Here is a 16,741-nt window from a genome sequence, read left to right on the forward strand (position 1 = left end):
AACAATTTAATCTAATGGGTGTGTGACAGGATGGTGGGAAGAAACCAGACCAGAATATGGGTATATAGGTCCAGGAATCTGGCAGCTTCCTGTTTTAGCCTAGTTTTTAGATAAAAAGCCTCATGAGGAAAATGTCCTTGCATTTGCAGAAGATGATCTGTCAGTTACTAACATAAATTATTGAACATCCATAGGAAATAACCATTAGGGAGAGAGCAAATAGGTTTCTTGGAATCGGAGTCTGGCAGAGAAAAGACAAACAAATAAACAACTTAACTGTAAAGGTTTATTTGATAAAATTAAACAACTTGATAAAACATCATATACGGAGAGATTCACACATCCAAAATCACATTAAGAAACAATAAAGTTGGACGGTATTTTCACTTTTTTCAACCCGGGACTTTGAATGCTTATAAATATTTGGTACAAAATGATGAATTTCGAAAAAGAAACACATGTGGAAATGTGGAATTTCGAAAGCGTTCAAAATGGATGGTGGCCACACAATACAAATGGAAAAATGAAAAGAAAATGCTGTTTTAACTGCCAAAAGAGACAAAAACAAACACCAAGTCCAAAGAATAAAAAAACAGCATTTGATCACTTTTGACTTTAAAAGTTTCAGCTCTCCATTGGCAACTGTTATTCTGAACATAGCACAGTGATCCAAAGCTTCAGAAAAGGCTGTGACACTGAAGCAAATAAAAAAACATGCGGCAGCGTGACTTAAATACAACATTTAACAAGAAAACCTCATTGCTCCATGTACAACACAACAGTAGATGCAGCGAAACGAATGAAAGAGTGAATAAGCAATAGACTGTTCTGTATCAGGATACTGTTCTGCAGAAACATTTGGAGAGGCTAAAATGATGACAAAAGAAAAGCAGAAACAGTGAAACTCAAAATCAGGTCATGAAAGCAGTCGAGCTGTAAAAGAAAATAATCTGGAGAAATGTCTGTCTGTACAATTTGTCTAATGAGAGCAAACAGGGAATGAAATTGATCAAAGTGGTCCAGTCTGGTTCCAGGCTTAAAGGGGAGCGCCATCAAAATAAAGTCAATCTGAGAGTTTTGCAGTGGTTGAATCTGGTATCTAAGACTATTCTTAAAAAGCAATGAACAATAATACCAGGATTAAATTTCTAATCTTTGGACAAAGCAGTTTTGACCAACCTGGAATATTACATTAGATTTATTTTTTATAGTTTCGACAATAAAAATCTCAAGAGTGATGTGCCTATAGATTTTATTGGTGGCATTGTAGTCCTGAGTTGAACATTTGAAGTACTTCAATTTATTATGTTGTCATTTGATGCTGATTGTGAAATTTGGAAAATCTAAAATATTCCAATATAGTACCAAGGTCAATGAATGCAGTCACCCTGGACATGTATCATTTTAACTGATTATTTTCCAATTCGTAGGCTAAGACAAGCTTGTAGCACATTTTGTTCAGCTTTCTTTCACATGACTCGTTTGTCTCATTCCAACATTAATCACAAAATAGGTTTCATAAAAATTCAAGCAATGTTTGTGACGGTTTAGTGTGCAGCACCAAAAAAATTAAAAAAAGGAAATCAGTGCATTCAGTCCTATTTTCCTATATGGCCAACAGAAGGCAATTCTCAGGCAAAGATTCTTTTATAAACTTCTTCTAGAAAGACGAGGAAGCAGCCGTCTATAAAGACTCCCTCCTTTGTCAGCTAACCTATAGGTAACCACACTTCGTCTTGAAGGGCAGCAGAAGGGCACTTAGACAAAACAAGCAGAGAAAACTCCTCACATCAGAGGTATGTGGTGTCATGTTGACTGAGCTTGTTCCTAACATTTAGGAATCAATCTAAGAGCATAAATAAAACACTGTCTAAATTTTGATTTAAAATGTCTGTCCTGACATAGAAGTTCAGAATGATGGAAATCAAGATTGACATGTTCCTCCAGATTGCTGGTTATTTTACATATCTACATCCATGATTTTTATCCCTTAAAACTGTCAATTGGGTTGAAGTTTCCATTTGACTCAGTGATAATTTGCAAAGGCAGTTAAACAATTAAGTGTTGGGCTCGTAAATATGAGGTTTAACCATTCAATCTTGATTCCTCAAGCAGAGACGCTGAGTGTGAGCAGCGGACTGATGCTGTGGCAGAAACACTCCTCAAAACAAGTCTTAGGAGAAATCACTGTCCTCAGCTCCATACAGATCAGCTAGTTTTCTGAAGCGGGGTCCCCAGTCACTCAAGTACTGGTAGTCCTGGTCAGCCTCAGAGGACATTGAGCCTAGAGAGCTGAGAGACTCAGCCACGGAACCGGCACCTTCATACGCATAAGTGGCCAGTGAGTCATAAGGAGGTGCTGTTGGATTACAGTCATTGTCCAAAACCCTCTGATTAATGAATTCACAAACGTCCCCATTGTCCCGTGATGGAACACCAACAGGAGGCATTAACAATCCCGAGGAGCAGGACCCATGTTGGCGGTATGGCGCATACAGCAGCGTGTCCGTAGGGATGATGTCTCGCCTCTGCTTGGTGGACTCTTCCAGTATGGCAGTAGACTGTGGGTGACGCAGAGCGCCGATGTCAAAGGCCTGGGTGTCTTCCTCGCCTCCACCCTCATCGTTGTAGCTCACCACGTTGTCCCGAACATCTTCCTTTGAGATTATGAGAGGCTCCTGCTTCCTTTGACGTTTCAGAGCTGTAAACAGAACCACGATCACTGCAAGGAATGGGAAAAAAGAGTGATTAGATGACTTTAGAAGTATCAAATGAAATGAATCAATATAGAGCTTTTCAAGCCCACTTTAGACCAGTTAAGTGCACATTCATACATCAAAAATACATTCGAAAGGAGCGCAGTGTTCAATACCCTGCTTAAAAACATTTAAACTGCAGAGCATTGAGCCAACCACCTCTGTCTGACTACATCTGCCTCGCAGCCAGATACTCCTTCTCTAAGAAACTTTCTTTTTTAATATCGATGGAATATTTGGTTCAAGATAAATTTCTGTCTTCATGACACGCATCACAATTTTTTTTTTTTGTTGACCTCACTGTTTGACCTCAGAGTTTCAAGTGAGACGAGTAAAATATGAGAGAAGTCCCTGTAGAGCCTACTGGGTCATTTCAACTTGAAAAAGTTGGATTTGCAAAATTTGTTTTAAATAATTTAAAAAAGGTAGCAGGACCAGAAAAGTTTTTGACTTCATCCTTCTCTCTTTTGGAAAATAAAAACTCAGCAGCAAAAAGCTTGCTGCCGTTTTGCTACATTGATATTTTTAATTTTTGCTATTGTATTATTTTAACATATTCCAAAATAAATAAGTTCTCTATTATCAGCTCCTCAGTTTGATCAATGGTAGACCCTGCAAAGAGGCTATAGTTAAAATATTATGGAGGGATAGTTTAAATGTCAAAATGTTGTCCTAGCAAGCTGAAGAACTACACAGTATACTAACTCAGAACGCACTTTTGTTTTAAGGACTATATTTAATCTGGATTCAGGCCAACATATGGATCTCTAAATGCAAATGAAAATGTATTCTATGAAACAGTGTGAAAAAGTTACGTTCTGCACAAAATGGTTACAGGCAGACAGAACAGACAGCAGCCTCGGATATCCAGGAGTAATCATGCAGAAAATTTGATTGGCTAAGCTCACACAGGCCAGTTTGAATTTAAATCAAGTTGCAGCAGAGTGGCTGGAGGAAAGAGGAGAGGCGGAATCGAAGGTGAAATGGCTGATAATGCGGCACAAAACACAGCATGGAGAAGCTACAAGAGGCAGCAGGATGTGTACTGCGACAAGTTTCAGGGAACATCAGATAGCGAGAGGAGGGCAAATACTAACTGCATACTAAACAGGACAGAGGTTTTATATAGACAAAGAACATTAAAACGCATAATGCAGCTAGTTATATGATGGTGAAGTACATGCTTTTCAAAACAAACATGAATTTTTTCCCGTAATTTGGTGCCTGTGTGCTGTCTGATTTTATAAGAATAGATGTGCCTGTATGTGAAAAATAGATGACCTTTAACAAAAATGACAGCGACTGTAATTCCCAGCAAGTAGAACTTCCCCGCAGACTAAAGTTGCAGTTTACAGTGACTGACAGCTGTCAAATAGCAGCAAGTTCTCCACTGAGTGATTAGGTCCATCGTTCACACCTAATAAACATACCTATGCCTGCCGCTGCCGCACCCTGTGCTGTCACCTTTTATGTCTATATCCACTGTGAAATGATTCTGAGCTGGAATGTCATGATCCTGTCCATTTATGAGCCTCCATAAATGTTGATGCATATAAATTACCTTTGTCTCACCAGCATCTCCTCTCTGTGTTACCAGTATGTGACTGCTAAAATCTGCCATGGCGGCATTTCCAGATCCATAAATATGTATTGATTTCCCCAGCAGCCCAACAAACTGTGACCGCCGCATGAATAAGCAGATGGTTTGGGATGTGGTGCAGCTGATATGCAGTTCCTTTAACCAGAGGTCTGATTGTGACCGGCAGCAGCGACAGCAGCAACAGATGAATTTTTAAACCAAATGGTTTCACTTACAGGACTTCGCAGAAACAGGCTGTTTTTTTATCAGCTGAAATACTTAAATACTTATAATTAGTGTTTTAAGTCAGACATGGGTTCATGCAAAGCCCCACAGCTGATTACTTACTCAGCAGTATGATGGCACACAGGAGAATAGCAATAAGCGCTCCAGTACTGAGGCCAGGAGCGCTGCTCAGAGGCTGAGCGTTACACAGTTCCATGTTGCCTTCACGGTCACAGGTGCACACTCTCACTGTGAGGGTACCAGTACTGCTCTGCATGGGAAAATCCCCATCAGTGATCACCACAGGAACCAGATACATGCTTTGCTGGAGACGACTATAGCTGGCGCGGCGTGTGAGGATGCTGGCGGTGCTATCTGAGAGGAAAAGTTCATGTTAGGTTCTTTACCGGGCAGCGAAGGCACAAATAAATATCTGTATAAACAGGTTGGGGGTTGCAGTATCTCAGTCTGTAAAGGACTAGGCTGAGAAGCAGATGGATCATGGTTCAAGCCCCAGTGCAGACAAAGGAAGACTTCTAATAGTGAGGGAGGTGCCAGGATATACCCAGAGTACCCACTGAGGTACCCTTGAACAATGTACCAATCCAAGAAATGCTCAAATAGCCCCTATCATTTAGGGGGCCACCCCGCCTTCACCCACATGCAGCTGGATTAGGCTCCGGCAACCTCCCCATGACTCCAAAAGGGATATAGTGGTCAAGAAAAAGACATAAAGGTGCTGATTAGAGCTTACTCATCTAAGATTACTGAGTAAGCCTTGGCTAAACTTGCTAAATGTGGAGAAATATAAATGGATTCTTGTGGATTTACTCTTGTGATTTAGGATGAAACCACAACATTATAAGGTATATAAAGTAAAACCTCAAAAGGTGGGATGGTCTCAGAAGAAGCCCAGAAAGACTTTCCCAGCTTTACATTAAACCTTTTTTTTTTTCTACCTCCATTGTCCCGAATGGTGAAGTTGCTGCGGTAAGTTCCCTCAGGAGCCAGGCTGAAGAAGAATTTGTGTCCAGCAGATGGCTCATCAGCATCAACTGCACTCACTGTCTGGATCCTCTGTCAAACACACCGCAAATTATATTTAAAAAAAAAACTTTATAAAAAGGGTATTAAAATGTTATCTTTGGTAGGCAATAAATTTTGATATGTCTAAGAAAATTTAAATGTATGTTAACCTTTTTGGCACAATTTATAGATAAATTTTTAACCACTCCACTCGGTTCATCAGTCTCTCAGATGAACTCTATTAATCTAATCCTGCTCTTCCTCTCCTCAGTCCATTCCTCAGAAGTTTTAAACCACCGTGAAACCAAACACACACTCGCTGTACATGAAGTTAAACAATGGTGAGCAATGAGCTTTTCATTTTATTATTGATGTGACTAAAACACTGATAAAGTTGAAATAAAACAAAAAACAGTTGAATGTGTGCACCATGTCACAGTGATGTGAATGAGTTTATATAATCATGTATTAATAATAATCTCCATGTCCCCCACCCCATTTCCTCTCTCCTACACAAACACACATTACTCCGAAACTACACATCAACACTGATCTGTCAGGAACCAGATAAGAACCCAAATGGGACACACGACTCTGGCTGAACACCGCTTTATTGTCGGACACATACAGACAGGATTCTCCGGGGAGCGAGCAGAACAGAATAGTCGTGGACAGGCAAGGTCGAGATCGGGCAGAAGCCAGACAGAATTTACAGGGGAGCAGGCTAAACAGAATGGTCAGGAACAGGCAAGGTCGGAACCAGGCAGGCAGGCCAACAGGAATACGCTGGAAAGTCATCGGGAACAAATAACGATCTGGCAGGGAGCAGGTGTGCCTCCGGGGTTTAAGAAGAGTGCTCATTAGAGTCCTGATGCACAACAGGTGTGTGGGGCTAGGCGACTTACGGGTATGATTCAAAATTAAACCCAATTCTATCCCAATCTTTAAAACCACCTATTTACAACTCTGGTTCAATTGAATCTGAGGCAAACCAGATAGTATAGGCATATGCACATGCAAGTGGGAGGCAGAAGAGGCATTTAAGTGAGGAAAGCTGATGATCAACAGTGCAAATGTGATGAATGTCAGGATGATGTTATGCGTTAGCCTTCATAACATCAGCATACTGAGTTATATTTAACCTATTCTTCCTGTGATTACATAGGCAGATTAATTGTTGAACGACAGTAGATGAAAGATCCCTGCATGTGTGTAAAATCTTATTTATAATTCTTCAAGTGTGAAAGCTCTTAACAGATTATCTTGTCAGGCACAACAAAGGAAGAGATCAAGTGGCCTCCAGGAGCAAAAGCAATCTGCTTCAGAGCAGCAGAAAAGTGCATGAGTGTGTTTTAATCACATTAGCTGGATCCTATGCAGTACATCGTATTATGTGGTGTCACAGCTGAGTGCGGTTTCAACAATTATTGCATTAAACACTGAACTCTTCAAATTCACAGCCAATGAACATGACACAAAAAGTTGCTGTGTCACATTCGACAGCAAAAATCAATTAACAGACTAGAAGGGGACATAATTAAAAACGGTTTATCGGCATGTCGATACTTTTATTTGCACTTTGGCTGTGTGACAACAAACATGACGTGACTGTCATTTATTCTATTTAAAAAAAGAGGAGAGCTCCGCTTCTATTCATTCATGGGGATTAGCAGCTTATTTTATCCTGCTCTAATGGTCCCTATGATTCACAAATAAGCTGCTTGAAAATTCACAGCCATGCTGGGGAAAAGTGGCAGCAGCAGTGTTTTGGGGTGCTTTCACACCTGTGTTTGGTCTCCACCTCTGGGTTTTTTTCCCACTTTAGATGCATGGAGGTCATGCAGGAGGTCCCGTGAATGGAGGAGGAGTGGTTCATATACTGTATGGCACAATCACTGCTTTTCATACAAGAATGGCAGCAGGAGACAGATTTAAAGGGAACAGGGTCAGGAGAAGGATGCACAGGTATGATGTGAAAATAAAAACATAAAACACACGGAACACAGCAACATAAGGGATACTATGTCCTACATGTTAACACCATTTTGGGGGGGGGGGGGGGATTCCCTTGAGGACATCAAAATCAGTAAGTAAATATCGCAAAGATCAGGAAACTACTGATACAGTAGTAAAAAAGTTAGTCCATGCATTTGTTACTTCCAGGCTATTGTAATTCTTTATCATCAGGGTGTCCAAACGACTCTTTAAGAAGCCTCCAGGTGATCCAAAATGCCACAGCTAGAGTTCTGACAGGTATTGACAACATAGATCACATACTCCTGTACTATACTCCACTACTCGCTCCATCCTAGCCGGAGGAGCTAGTGACATCTTATAATCCCAGTAGACCGCTGGTTTACTTGTGGTCCCCAGAGTCTCTAAAGATAGAATGGGGGGCCCGGCTCCAGGCTGACTCCATCTCTCCTTTTAAGATTAGACTTAAAACCTTCCTCTTTGAAAAAGCTTATTTTCAGTAATTTTGTAGCTCCAGTTATTATCCTAGACAGACTAATTATCATATTTAGAGGGTTGTCTAATTATTAGGTTAACACCTTAGTTATGCTGCTATAGACCGAGGCTGCTGGGGTCCAGAAACATGATCACCTGACAGGCCTCTGTCACCTCACTGGGTCATGGTCTCCTCTCCTCTCCTCCTCACCGAGTAGATCAGTGATGTTATTTCTTGTGTAGTTTTTCTGCTTCTCCCCCCCCCCTTTCTTTGTATCCATCGATAGGTATTGCTGCCTTCATAGCTGTATGCTGACCTTCTGACCTCAGACCCCGCTGACCCACTCAACTCCTACACCAGCACTTTGTTATAATGTATTTCCATGACCTCTGCCTATTCTCTCCTCTCCCTGTCGTCCTCCCCCTTCTCCTCTTCTCTCTCTACCCAGCCGGCCATCAGCAGGCGGGTCCCCCTACATGAGCCTGGTACTGCTCAAGGTTTCTTCCTGTTAAAGGGTAATTTTAATATAAATAAAAATTGACTGATTGAAGTGAAGATTGAAAGAAAGCCAAACATTAACCATGAGAAATTCAGCTATGGTCTTCGGTTTCAGAGACAGTTGTGTGGAAGAGCTGCTCTTTATCACCCCCCCTCCCCACACACACACACACACACACACGTCCGTCAGCTGTAGCACAGGAACCAACAGAGTGAGGACAGGGCAGAAGAGAAGATTGCAGCAAACGTGTGCATTGCTTTGAATTATAAAAGTCCCGTAGATGCATGTTAAAGATGGGAAATACCACTGAGCTGTGTGAATGTTTACGTGCTGTAGGTAAAAAAGCAAACAGACGCTTCAGGGCAATGTTAACATAGTGGGTTCAGACATGAGAGAGATAGCCTGTTTTAGTTATCTTCATTTCATTTGAAAGTTCTGCAAACATGTGAAAAACCAGAACCCCTGACTTCAAACAAACACACTGTAAACACACCTCGAGGTTAACTGGACTTCCTACTGTCCGGAACACTGACTTCCTGCTTTTGCAATAACCCCGCTGCACCTCAGGTTTCCAAGGCAAAGTCAGATTATCAGCCACATTTCATGTGTGCTCACTGATAGTCTGACCTTTCAATGATGGACTTACACCCTGTCTGCATGGCTGCTTGTGTTTGTTGACCACAGGGTATTTTTGGTATCTAGCAGTGTTCTAAGTGACTAACAGACAGAGAACCAGACAGACAAACAGACAGCTACCTGGCCAGCTTTTGTCCTCTCACAGACAAAGGTTTCGTACACAGTTGCGAATGTGGGAGCGTTGTCATTGACGTCCAGCAGATGGATGAAGACAGAAACATGGCTGCTCTGGCGAGAATTATCTGCAGATCAAACACAGAGAAATCAGCCTCACCCTATTCAGCAAACAACCCCTCGCACACTGTGGCACATTTAAGGCACTACAATAAAGGAGGAAATTTCATGAAACAAACCCAAAAAAGATCAAAACAGGAAATACACCATTCCTTCTGAACTGCTGATGGGATGCTGCTCCCCTTTTGAACCTCATTCTTGAACAAAATAATGTTGAAAAATATGTTCATATAATCAGTCACCATCAGCCAAACTGCCCTGCTTACTGGTGAACTTCCACCACATCACACTGATTTGATTGTTCATGTACTTGTGTGGAAAGAGGTGTGAGCCTCCATATCTTTTGGTAACAAGCTGCATTTTGCAGTGACACATAAATACCACAGGTGAAATGAGGAGTGAACAAAAATCATTTTCAAGACCTGTGGTGTTATTTCCTCAGGAGGTGTTCAGGTGGCTGGAAAAATATAATCACTTCCAAACAGTCAAAATCACTTTCTAAGCAACTCAAATTCTACTCTCCTAACATAGCTAAAAATACCTGGCTGTTGAGAAGAAAATAAGTAAAAACATCAAATAATTTTAATAAGTTTCTATGCAATGCAGTCTCCTTTCTCTAGTTTTAACCTTTTAACATGTCTTTTCTGGTGACTTCATTTTTCAACTGCTTAAAACTCCTTCTGTAACCTCCGAGCACAAATATGCAGGAATTTATAGCTGCAGGATTTTGTGTTTGAAATGACATTCATGTCTGTCCACAATAAACAGTACAAACAAAACATCAAGGCCATCAATTCATTTCAAGATGGAAAACCAAAATGATACTTAAATTCTGGTCAAAGACTTCTGTAAATGTTGCAGCGGGATGAAAAAAAAACTGATATTGTGCAATCATTAAAAAAAGTGGGTTGTTTTAGAAAACATAAATGACTGATTCAAATCAAACCAAAGAGGGATATTCATTTGAGCATCATACAGTTAAGACTGCAGCTGGGTTGGATGAGGTGAAATTAGCCTGAACTTGGGCTAAATGTCACTTTCAAAGGCAGAAATAACCATTCAAATATATTTCTTCCAGAGTTCTGTGCATTGCCTTTATTTTTGCTGTATACATTTTTCTGCAAACAGCCCCCCCCCCCCCACAGACTTACGTAGTTCAATGGCAATCACTGAAATATTGTGCCATGCAGCCTCCTCTCTGTCGAGGCTTTTGAGTAGGAACACGGAGCCGTTCTCTGGATGGACATTAAACAGGTGGTCCATGTCAGTGCGGCGGTCGATAGCGTACCTGCAATGAAGATGAGAGGGAGGAAGGATACTGTGAGTTGGTGGATTGGATCAACTACATTTACCTTTTTCCCCAGCAAATATGATTAAATGGGGACATGCAAACAGAATACAAGCACGACTGCAATTTATTCACTTGTGTTTTGTATGTTATATTTGGGTGAGGCCTGCCTGTCTGCAGATGCAATCATGTTCTTTATGGAAGGAGATGCAACTTTGACAGGCAGAAAAAGCCAGAAGCAAGAGGCATCGCGATTCCATTATCTGTGAAGTGCTGTGAATCTCTGAATAGCTGCATTCAGCAGCAACTAGTTCAAAAACAGAGAGAGTCTGCTGATAGTGGAAGAGCTTTTCAAGTGGATGGGATGTTTGCAACATGCTACAACAAATGAAATTAGAGCAAAAGAGCATCAATAGATCAAATCATGGCAAAATCAAAATTGGACATAATTTGACCTAAATTTGGTCAAAATCATCTTCATACAAACACACATGTATGAACACATCAAGGAAATTTAAAAACAATGCAGGAATCAAAATTCATTTTGATTTTGCCATGATTATAATCTAATGATGCTGCAGCGATCTCTTTTCCTCACATTTCATTTTGCGTAGTAAGTTGCAAACATTCCATCTACTGAAAAGCTCTTCCACTGTCAGCAGACTATTCACTGAGCTCTCTGTTTTTGAACTAGTCACTGCTGAATGCAGCTATTCAGAGCTTCAATGCACTTCCCAGATAATGGAACTGTGATGCGTCTTGCTTCTGGCCTTTTCTCCCGCCTGTCAACGCTGCATCTCCTTCTGTAAACAAACATGTTTGCATCTGCTGGCTTCACTACTTAAATATAACAAACAGCTTTTAATTATGCGTATCCAGATTTACTTTTTCCCCCCACATAGAAATATGGTCATCCGAAACCAAACGGGACCTCGTTGACGCATACACAATCAAAATTGGAGCACGCTCAGCTTTAAAATAATTCACTGACACAACAAATGTGACAATACATTCACATGCACAATAAAAACTGTGCATATGTTTGCATGTGTGTGTGAAAGAGATCGTTAATTATTTTTAAAAGCATGGCACTTTTAATTGAAACCTAGATCTCCTTTCAGGGTGTCAATTGCCCCATTGTCTGTAGTTCCCCACTGATGCATGGTCTATTCTGCCCGTCTGCATCTGCAGTCCCTTGATTTCTACATTTGTGAGCTTTTCAATAAACTTTTACTACGCTTTAATGTCCGGAAGACTTCAAATTAGTGTAACACTTGTGAGGCTTCTGATCAATGCTTGTTAAATCACAGGGCAATACAGCAGGGTTTCGGGGCTTCATTTTGTAAACATCAAAAAATTCCCAGGGCATGGTGACACCGTTAGAGTAATGGACAGTTACCAGCAGCAGAACAGCAGAGCTCAAGCTCTCCTAATGCCAAGTATCAATATAAAGAGTATTGCAGTGAGGCAGTGGGATTTATTCCCCGGCCCGAAGGTACACTCTTCTTTTATACACAGCAACTCTCATGCATTGATCACCAAACGTGTTGTCTTTTAATGTCAGTGGTTGATTAAAAAAAAAAAAAAAAAAAAGAGTGGGCATGATTATAAACAGACAAAAGCATATGATTTTATAATGAGAAATGTGTGGTAGTCTCTATTGTATGCAGACGTATTGGTGTCTGTCTGTATTCACTCAGCATTTCACCATTTTTTAGTGCTTCTGGCCAGAGATTCTGTAGCAAATAAAAGTGTGTGGGGAGAGGAAACCTCCGAATAGATTCCACATGTTATTTTATTAAAAAGACACAGCTATAAAAGGTGCTTGTATACAGTAGAGGTCTTTGCCTTACTTGACAATGCTGCGTGCTCCATCGGGGTCGATTGCGCTGACTGATCCTAAAGCTGTGCCCACAGCAGCATCCTCCTTCACTTCCATCAGATAACTATCTTTGTCAAACAGCGGTGGCTCGTCCTCATCTTCCACTGCAATGCGAACTGTGGCCATATCTTTGGAGCCAGCCGACATGAAGCGTGGGTCAATCTGGGTGTTCTGGACTTGGATCTCGACTGTGTATGAAGGTTTTTTCTCATAATCTAAAGGCTGTTGAGATAAAGACAAAATTATTACACATGACATTACTATTACTGCTGCTTGTATCATCCTTGAAATGTATTTTTTGGATGTGAAAACCTACAAAAAGATATATGGAACATATGGCTCAATTTGACGGTAAAGATAAAATGAAAATATGAAAAAAAACAGCCTTGCCGCTTTAATATGTGTAGATATTGTGCTCGGCGTGCATTATGCTGACAAAACAAAATATTTTCCAAGGCTTGCATAATGTGACTATGAACAAAATAATTTCTAAGAAAAAAAATTGATTGTACATCAGTAAATATTCATAGAGCAAGGACTCACAATTAATTTCTAATAACACCAGGGGTATTAAAAAGGTGCAGCACTGCACTGTGCTGTGCTTGCCTGCTGAAAAGGCAAGGACTTGGGGTTTTGAGGTGGAGATGAATAAGTTTAATTTGGATGCTTTCATCTGTCAAGCATGCTCAGGCTTTGCATATTTAACAGTATGAGCAAAATAGACTACACAGGCAGGGTCCTAATGAGCTGACTGTGGGATCTGCTGATTCACTGCTTTGGAACTCATTTAACCAACATGTGAGAACTTTCATGCAGCAAGAAAATATTCCAAAAGTTCTTTTTATGTTATGATACATCACATGCATGCAATTATTCTTATATCTTTTCTTTTAAAAGTGGTTGGCGATGGTGGTCAGAGGAACAGAGTCTGGCAGACTTTTGCAACATGAAATCGCAATGCTGGCAAACCCCAAAATTCACTCACATGAATTTTATTTTTTTTTTAAAGATACTAAATAAAATTACATTAAATATTTAGTTCTTGACTAAGAAAAGTTCCCACATCTATGTCTTATGTGATTTATAGGTATCTCTGAGAAGAAGTCATTTATTTGTGGCTAAACACCAAAAATCAACATTGGTTTACTCAAAGATCACTTAAATCCATCTTTGGATGTTCAATTAAACTTTGGATAACTATGACGTGGATGAATGAGAATCTGCACAGGCATTTATTGAACAAAAAATATCAACCAGAAATGTGTATCATTTCACATCTACCACCATTTTGAGGAGAGTCCTTGATAGTTTCACTGGTATGTCTTGGATCATTGTCGTGTTGCAGGGTCCAGGGTATCTGATGCTACCGCATCCAAGAGGCATAAATTGTCTGAGGTCCAGCATGTCCTTTGTTCTGGTGTCCAAATTGTCAAACGTCAGTCTGGTCTCCATGTTTATCCAAGAGTTTCCTCAAAATCCTCCCATAACAGTTTAAATTTCTCTTTGTGATTGTAGAAGCATGTCTACATCAGCAGTTGCAAGAGCTTGCTGGATGAAATTTTAGAGGTTTTAGAGACTTCCCTTAGCATCTTGAGGTCTGCTCTTGGGCTGACTTGCCTGGACATCCAGACCTGGAAATGTTGGCAGTTGTGTTGAATTGCCTTCTTCCTGGATGGCAGAATGGCTGATTTGAAATTCGTTTGAGATCTTTTTAAATCTCTGACCAGACTCAAATTGCTCTATTCTTCCCTCCGATGGTCTCAGGCAGCTCCCTCCATCTCACCATGGTGTTCACGCTCACTTCGACAGTCAGAAACTCAAACTAAATGTCAGATGTTTAAAGTCAACAAGCGACCTTCAGTATGCTGATTAACCATGTTCTGAACATACACAGGCACCAAACAACTGTGCATGATTCTATTTTGAATGGAAATAATTGTGGGGGTGATTATTCCTCTCCAGGAATAGCATTTCAGCAGAAGTGACATTTTAAAGAGTATTTTCCTCAGTTTTAATTGTTGAGTAAAATTGCTTGAATCTGACAGTAATGTAAAAAAATAAAAATACATTGCATATTGAAATGAATTCACATTTCTGGCTTCAATAGTGTAAAAATATTATTGCATGTGAATGTAATTTTCAACAGTCATGAAGTCACGCAAAAGCAATTAAGATTCTTAATATAGTCATTAAACTGCTCCGCATTCCCAGTCTTACCTTGCTGACAGTGATGACTCCCTCCTGGGTGGCTTTGTCAGTGAAGATATCAAATGTATCCAAGCCGTCTCCACTGACGATGGTGAAATACATTTCAGCATTCTTCCCGACATCCTTGTCAGCGGCTCTAATTCGCCCCACTGGGGTGCCAGATTTGGATGACTCAGGAACTCTGAACTGATAAATGCCTGGAAAATGCAAAAATGTATACGGCTGAGTCACAGCACGGTGTAATGTAGGCAGGTAATGTATGCAGATGTCTTAGTTTCTTTTGGCTGCTGTGTGGAACTGCAATTTTTTTGAGTTGTCAAAAGCAGCAAAGCTCTCAGATGAACTGCTTTGTGGCTAATCCCAATTTTGGTCAGATTGCAGCAGGCGCAGTGCAATATGGAAGAAAGTCCACTGTCAAAGGCTGCTGGAGTTTCAAACAATAAAAAAAAAGCTTAAACAGTCTTCATCCTGTGTTGCTGGTAAAACACAGTATTATCAATAACGGAAATTTTAAAATTATAACGGTAGTGGAATAAATTCCCCAGCAAATACAAATAAATGCAGTTTGTCTCTTGGCTTACGAGAACAGAGGGTTAATTTGCGTATTGTACAGAATCACTGACAATCCAAAAAGGGATTCAGCCATTCGACCAAAACTCCATGCGTGGTGGCCCAGCATCCAGGCTGGCCGAGGTCAGCCCACTGCTGCCCTAGAGATGCTGAGTATCCGGGGGTTAATTGTGCCATTTTCCCAATGATCATTGTGTTTCAAGGCAATGAAAAAAGCTGTTCTGTGCAGTCCTGCTAAGCTTCAATGGATAAATGCATCAGTGCTACAGGAATGCACGAGAGGTTTCAAAATGAATCAGTTGACATGTGATAAGTAGCTGATTCTGAACAAATTAATCTTCAAGATGACAGTGTCCCAACACATTTGTAGTCGGAGAAATGTTAGCGTGTCAGTACATATTAGACCATTAAATTTGTGACATTTTAGGGGAAGCTGGCTACTCTTATTCTTTCAGAGAAATCACCACTGTTACAGCTGCAACAGGGTGGTCAGATGAACCGGACTTCCATTAGCACCATGACATCATTTGAGGGGGGTCACTGTGAGGACTTGGGAGGCGACACGCTCACCACACGAACGTGCCCCGAGACACTGGCGACAAGACAGTCCTCTTGGACTGCCGGCGATTAGGAGGCAGCGTCTGCCCCTCACAGGTCCATCGGCGAGTCCCCAACCAGACGCAGTCCCCCTGGACTGCGGGGAACTCGGAACACCGGTGAGTCCTCAACCCGCAGCAGTCATCCAGGACCGGCGAGGACTTGGGAGTCCGGCGCGACACAGGCACCACACGAGCGTGCCCCGAGACACTGAAGGCAGAGGCAGTCGTCCTAGGCTGCAAGGGGAGCAGGAGCGGTCCTCCAGGAGACCAGGAACACAGGAACAGGAGCGGCCCTCCAGGAAAACAGGAAGCTCGGGGACAGGAACAGCCCTCCAGGGCAACAGGAACACAGGAGCAGTCCTCCAGGGAAACCGGAAGCTTGGGAACAGGAGCGACCCTCCAGGAGACGCAGAGCACCAACACACGACAGGGGAAGCGACCAAACAGTTTTACCACGAACAGACACCCTACCAACACCAGGGAACCCGAACCAACACCAGGGATCCCGAACCAACACCAGGGAACCCGAACCAACACCAGGGAACCCGAACCAACACCAGGGAACCCGAACCAACACCAGGGACCCGAACCAACACCAGGGAACCCGAACCAACACCCACACTAGACACCCAAACACACTCCCCACACAAACAGCCAGGCACAACCTGCTTAAATAGGCAGCAAGATGTAAATTGCCTACAGGTGCGCCTGCCTGCAGTGCCAGCTGCACCCAATTGTTCTCAACACCACACCCTGCAGGCCAAAGACAGACACAAACCAGAATTTCCAA

General features: G+C 41.5%; 1 protein-coding gene across 1 annotated transcript in view; it reads right to left on the reverse strand.

Annotated features, from left to right (window-relative positions):
* Positions 1-272: 272 nt before the first annotated feature.
* Positions 273-16,741, reverse strand: part of cdh6 (cadherin 6) — a 50,885-nt gene continuing 34,416 nt past the window's right edge. The window contains exons 6-12 of the mRNA XM_057057542.1: positions 14,792-14,979; positions 12,546-12,796; positions 10,556-10,692; positions 9,291-9,412; positions 5,520-5,637; positions 4,684-4,935; positions 273-2,722 (exon numbers count right to left, since the gene is read on the reverse strand). Coding sequence (XP_056913522.1) covers positions 2,175-2,722; positions 4,684-4,935; positions 5,520-5,637; positions 9,291-9,412; positions 10,556-10,692; positions 12,546-12,796; positions 14,792-14,979 — 1,616 coding nt within the window. The 3' untranslated portion in view covers positions 273-2,174. The remainder of the gene's footprint in view (positions 2,723-4,683; positions 4,936-5,519; positions 5,638-9,290; positions 9,413-10,555; positions 10,693-12,545; positions 12,797-14,791; positions 14,980-16,741) is intronic.

The sequence above is a fragment of the Takifugu flavidus genome, chromosome 15, assembly GCF_003711565.1.
Source record: "Takifugu flavidus isolate HTHZ2018 chromosome 15, ASM371156v2, whole genome shotgun sequence".
Taxonomy (NCBI): Eukaryota; Metazoa; Chordata; class Actinopteri; order Tetraodontiformes; family Tetraodontidae; genus Takifugu; species Takifugu flavidus.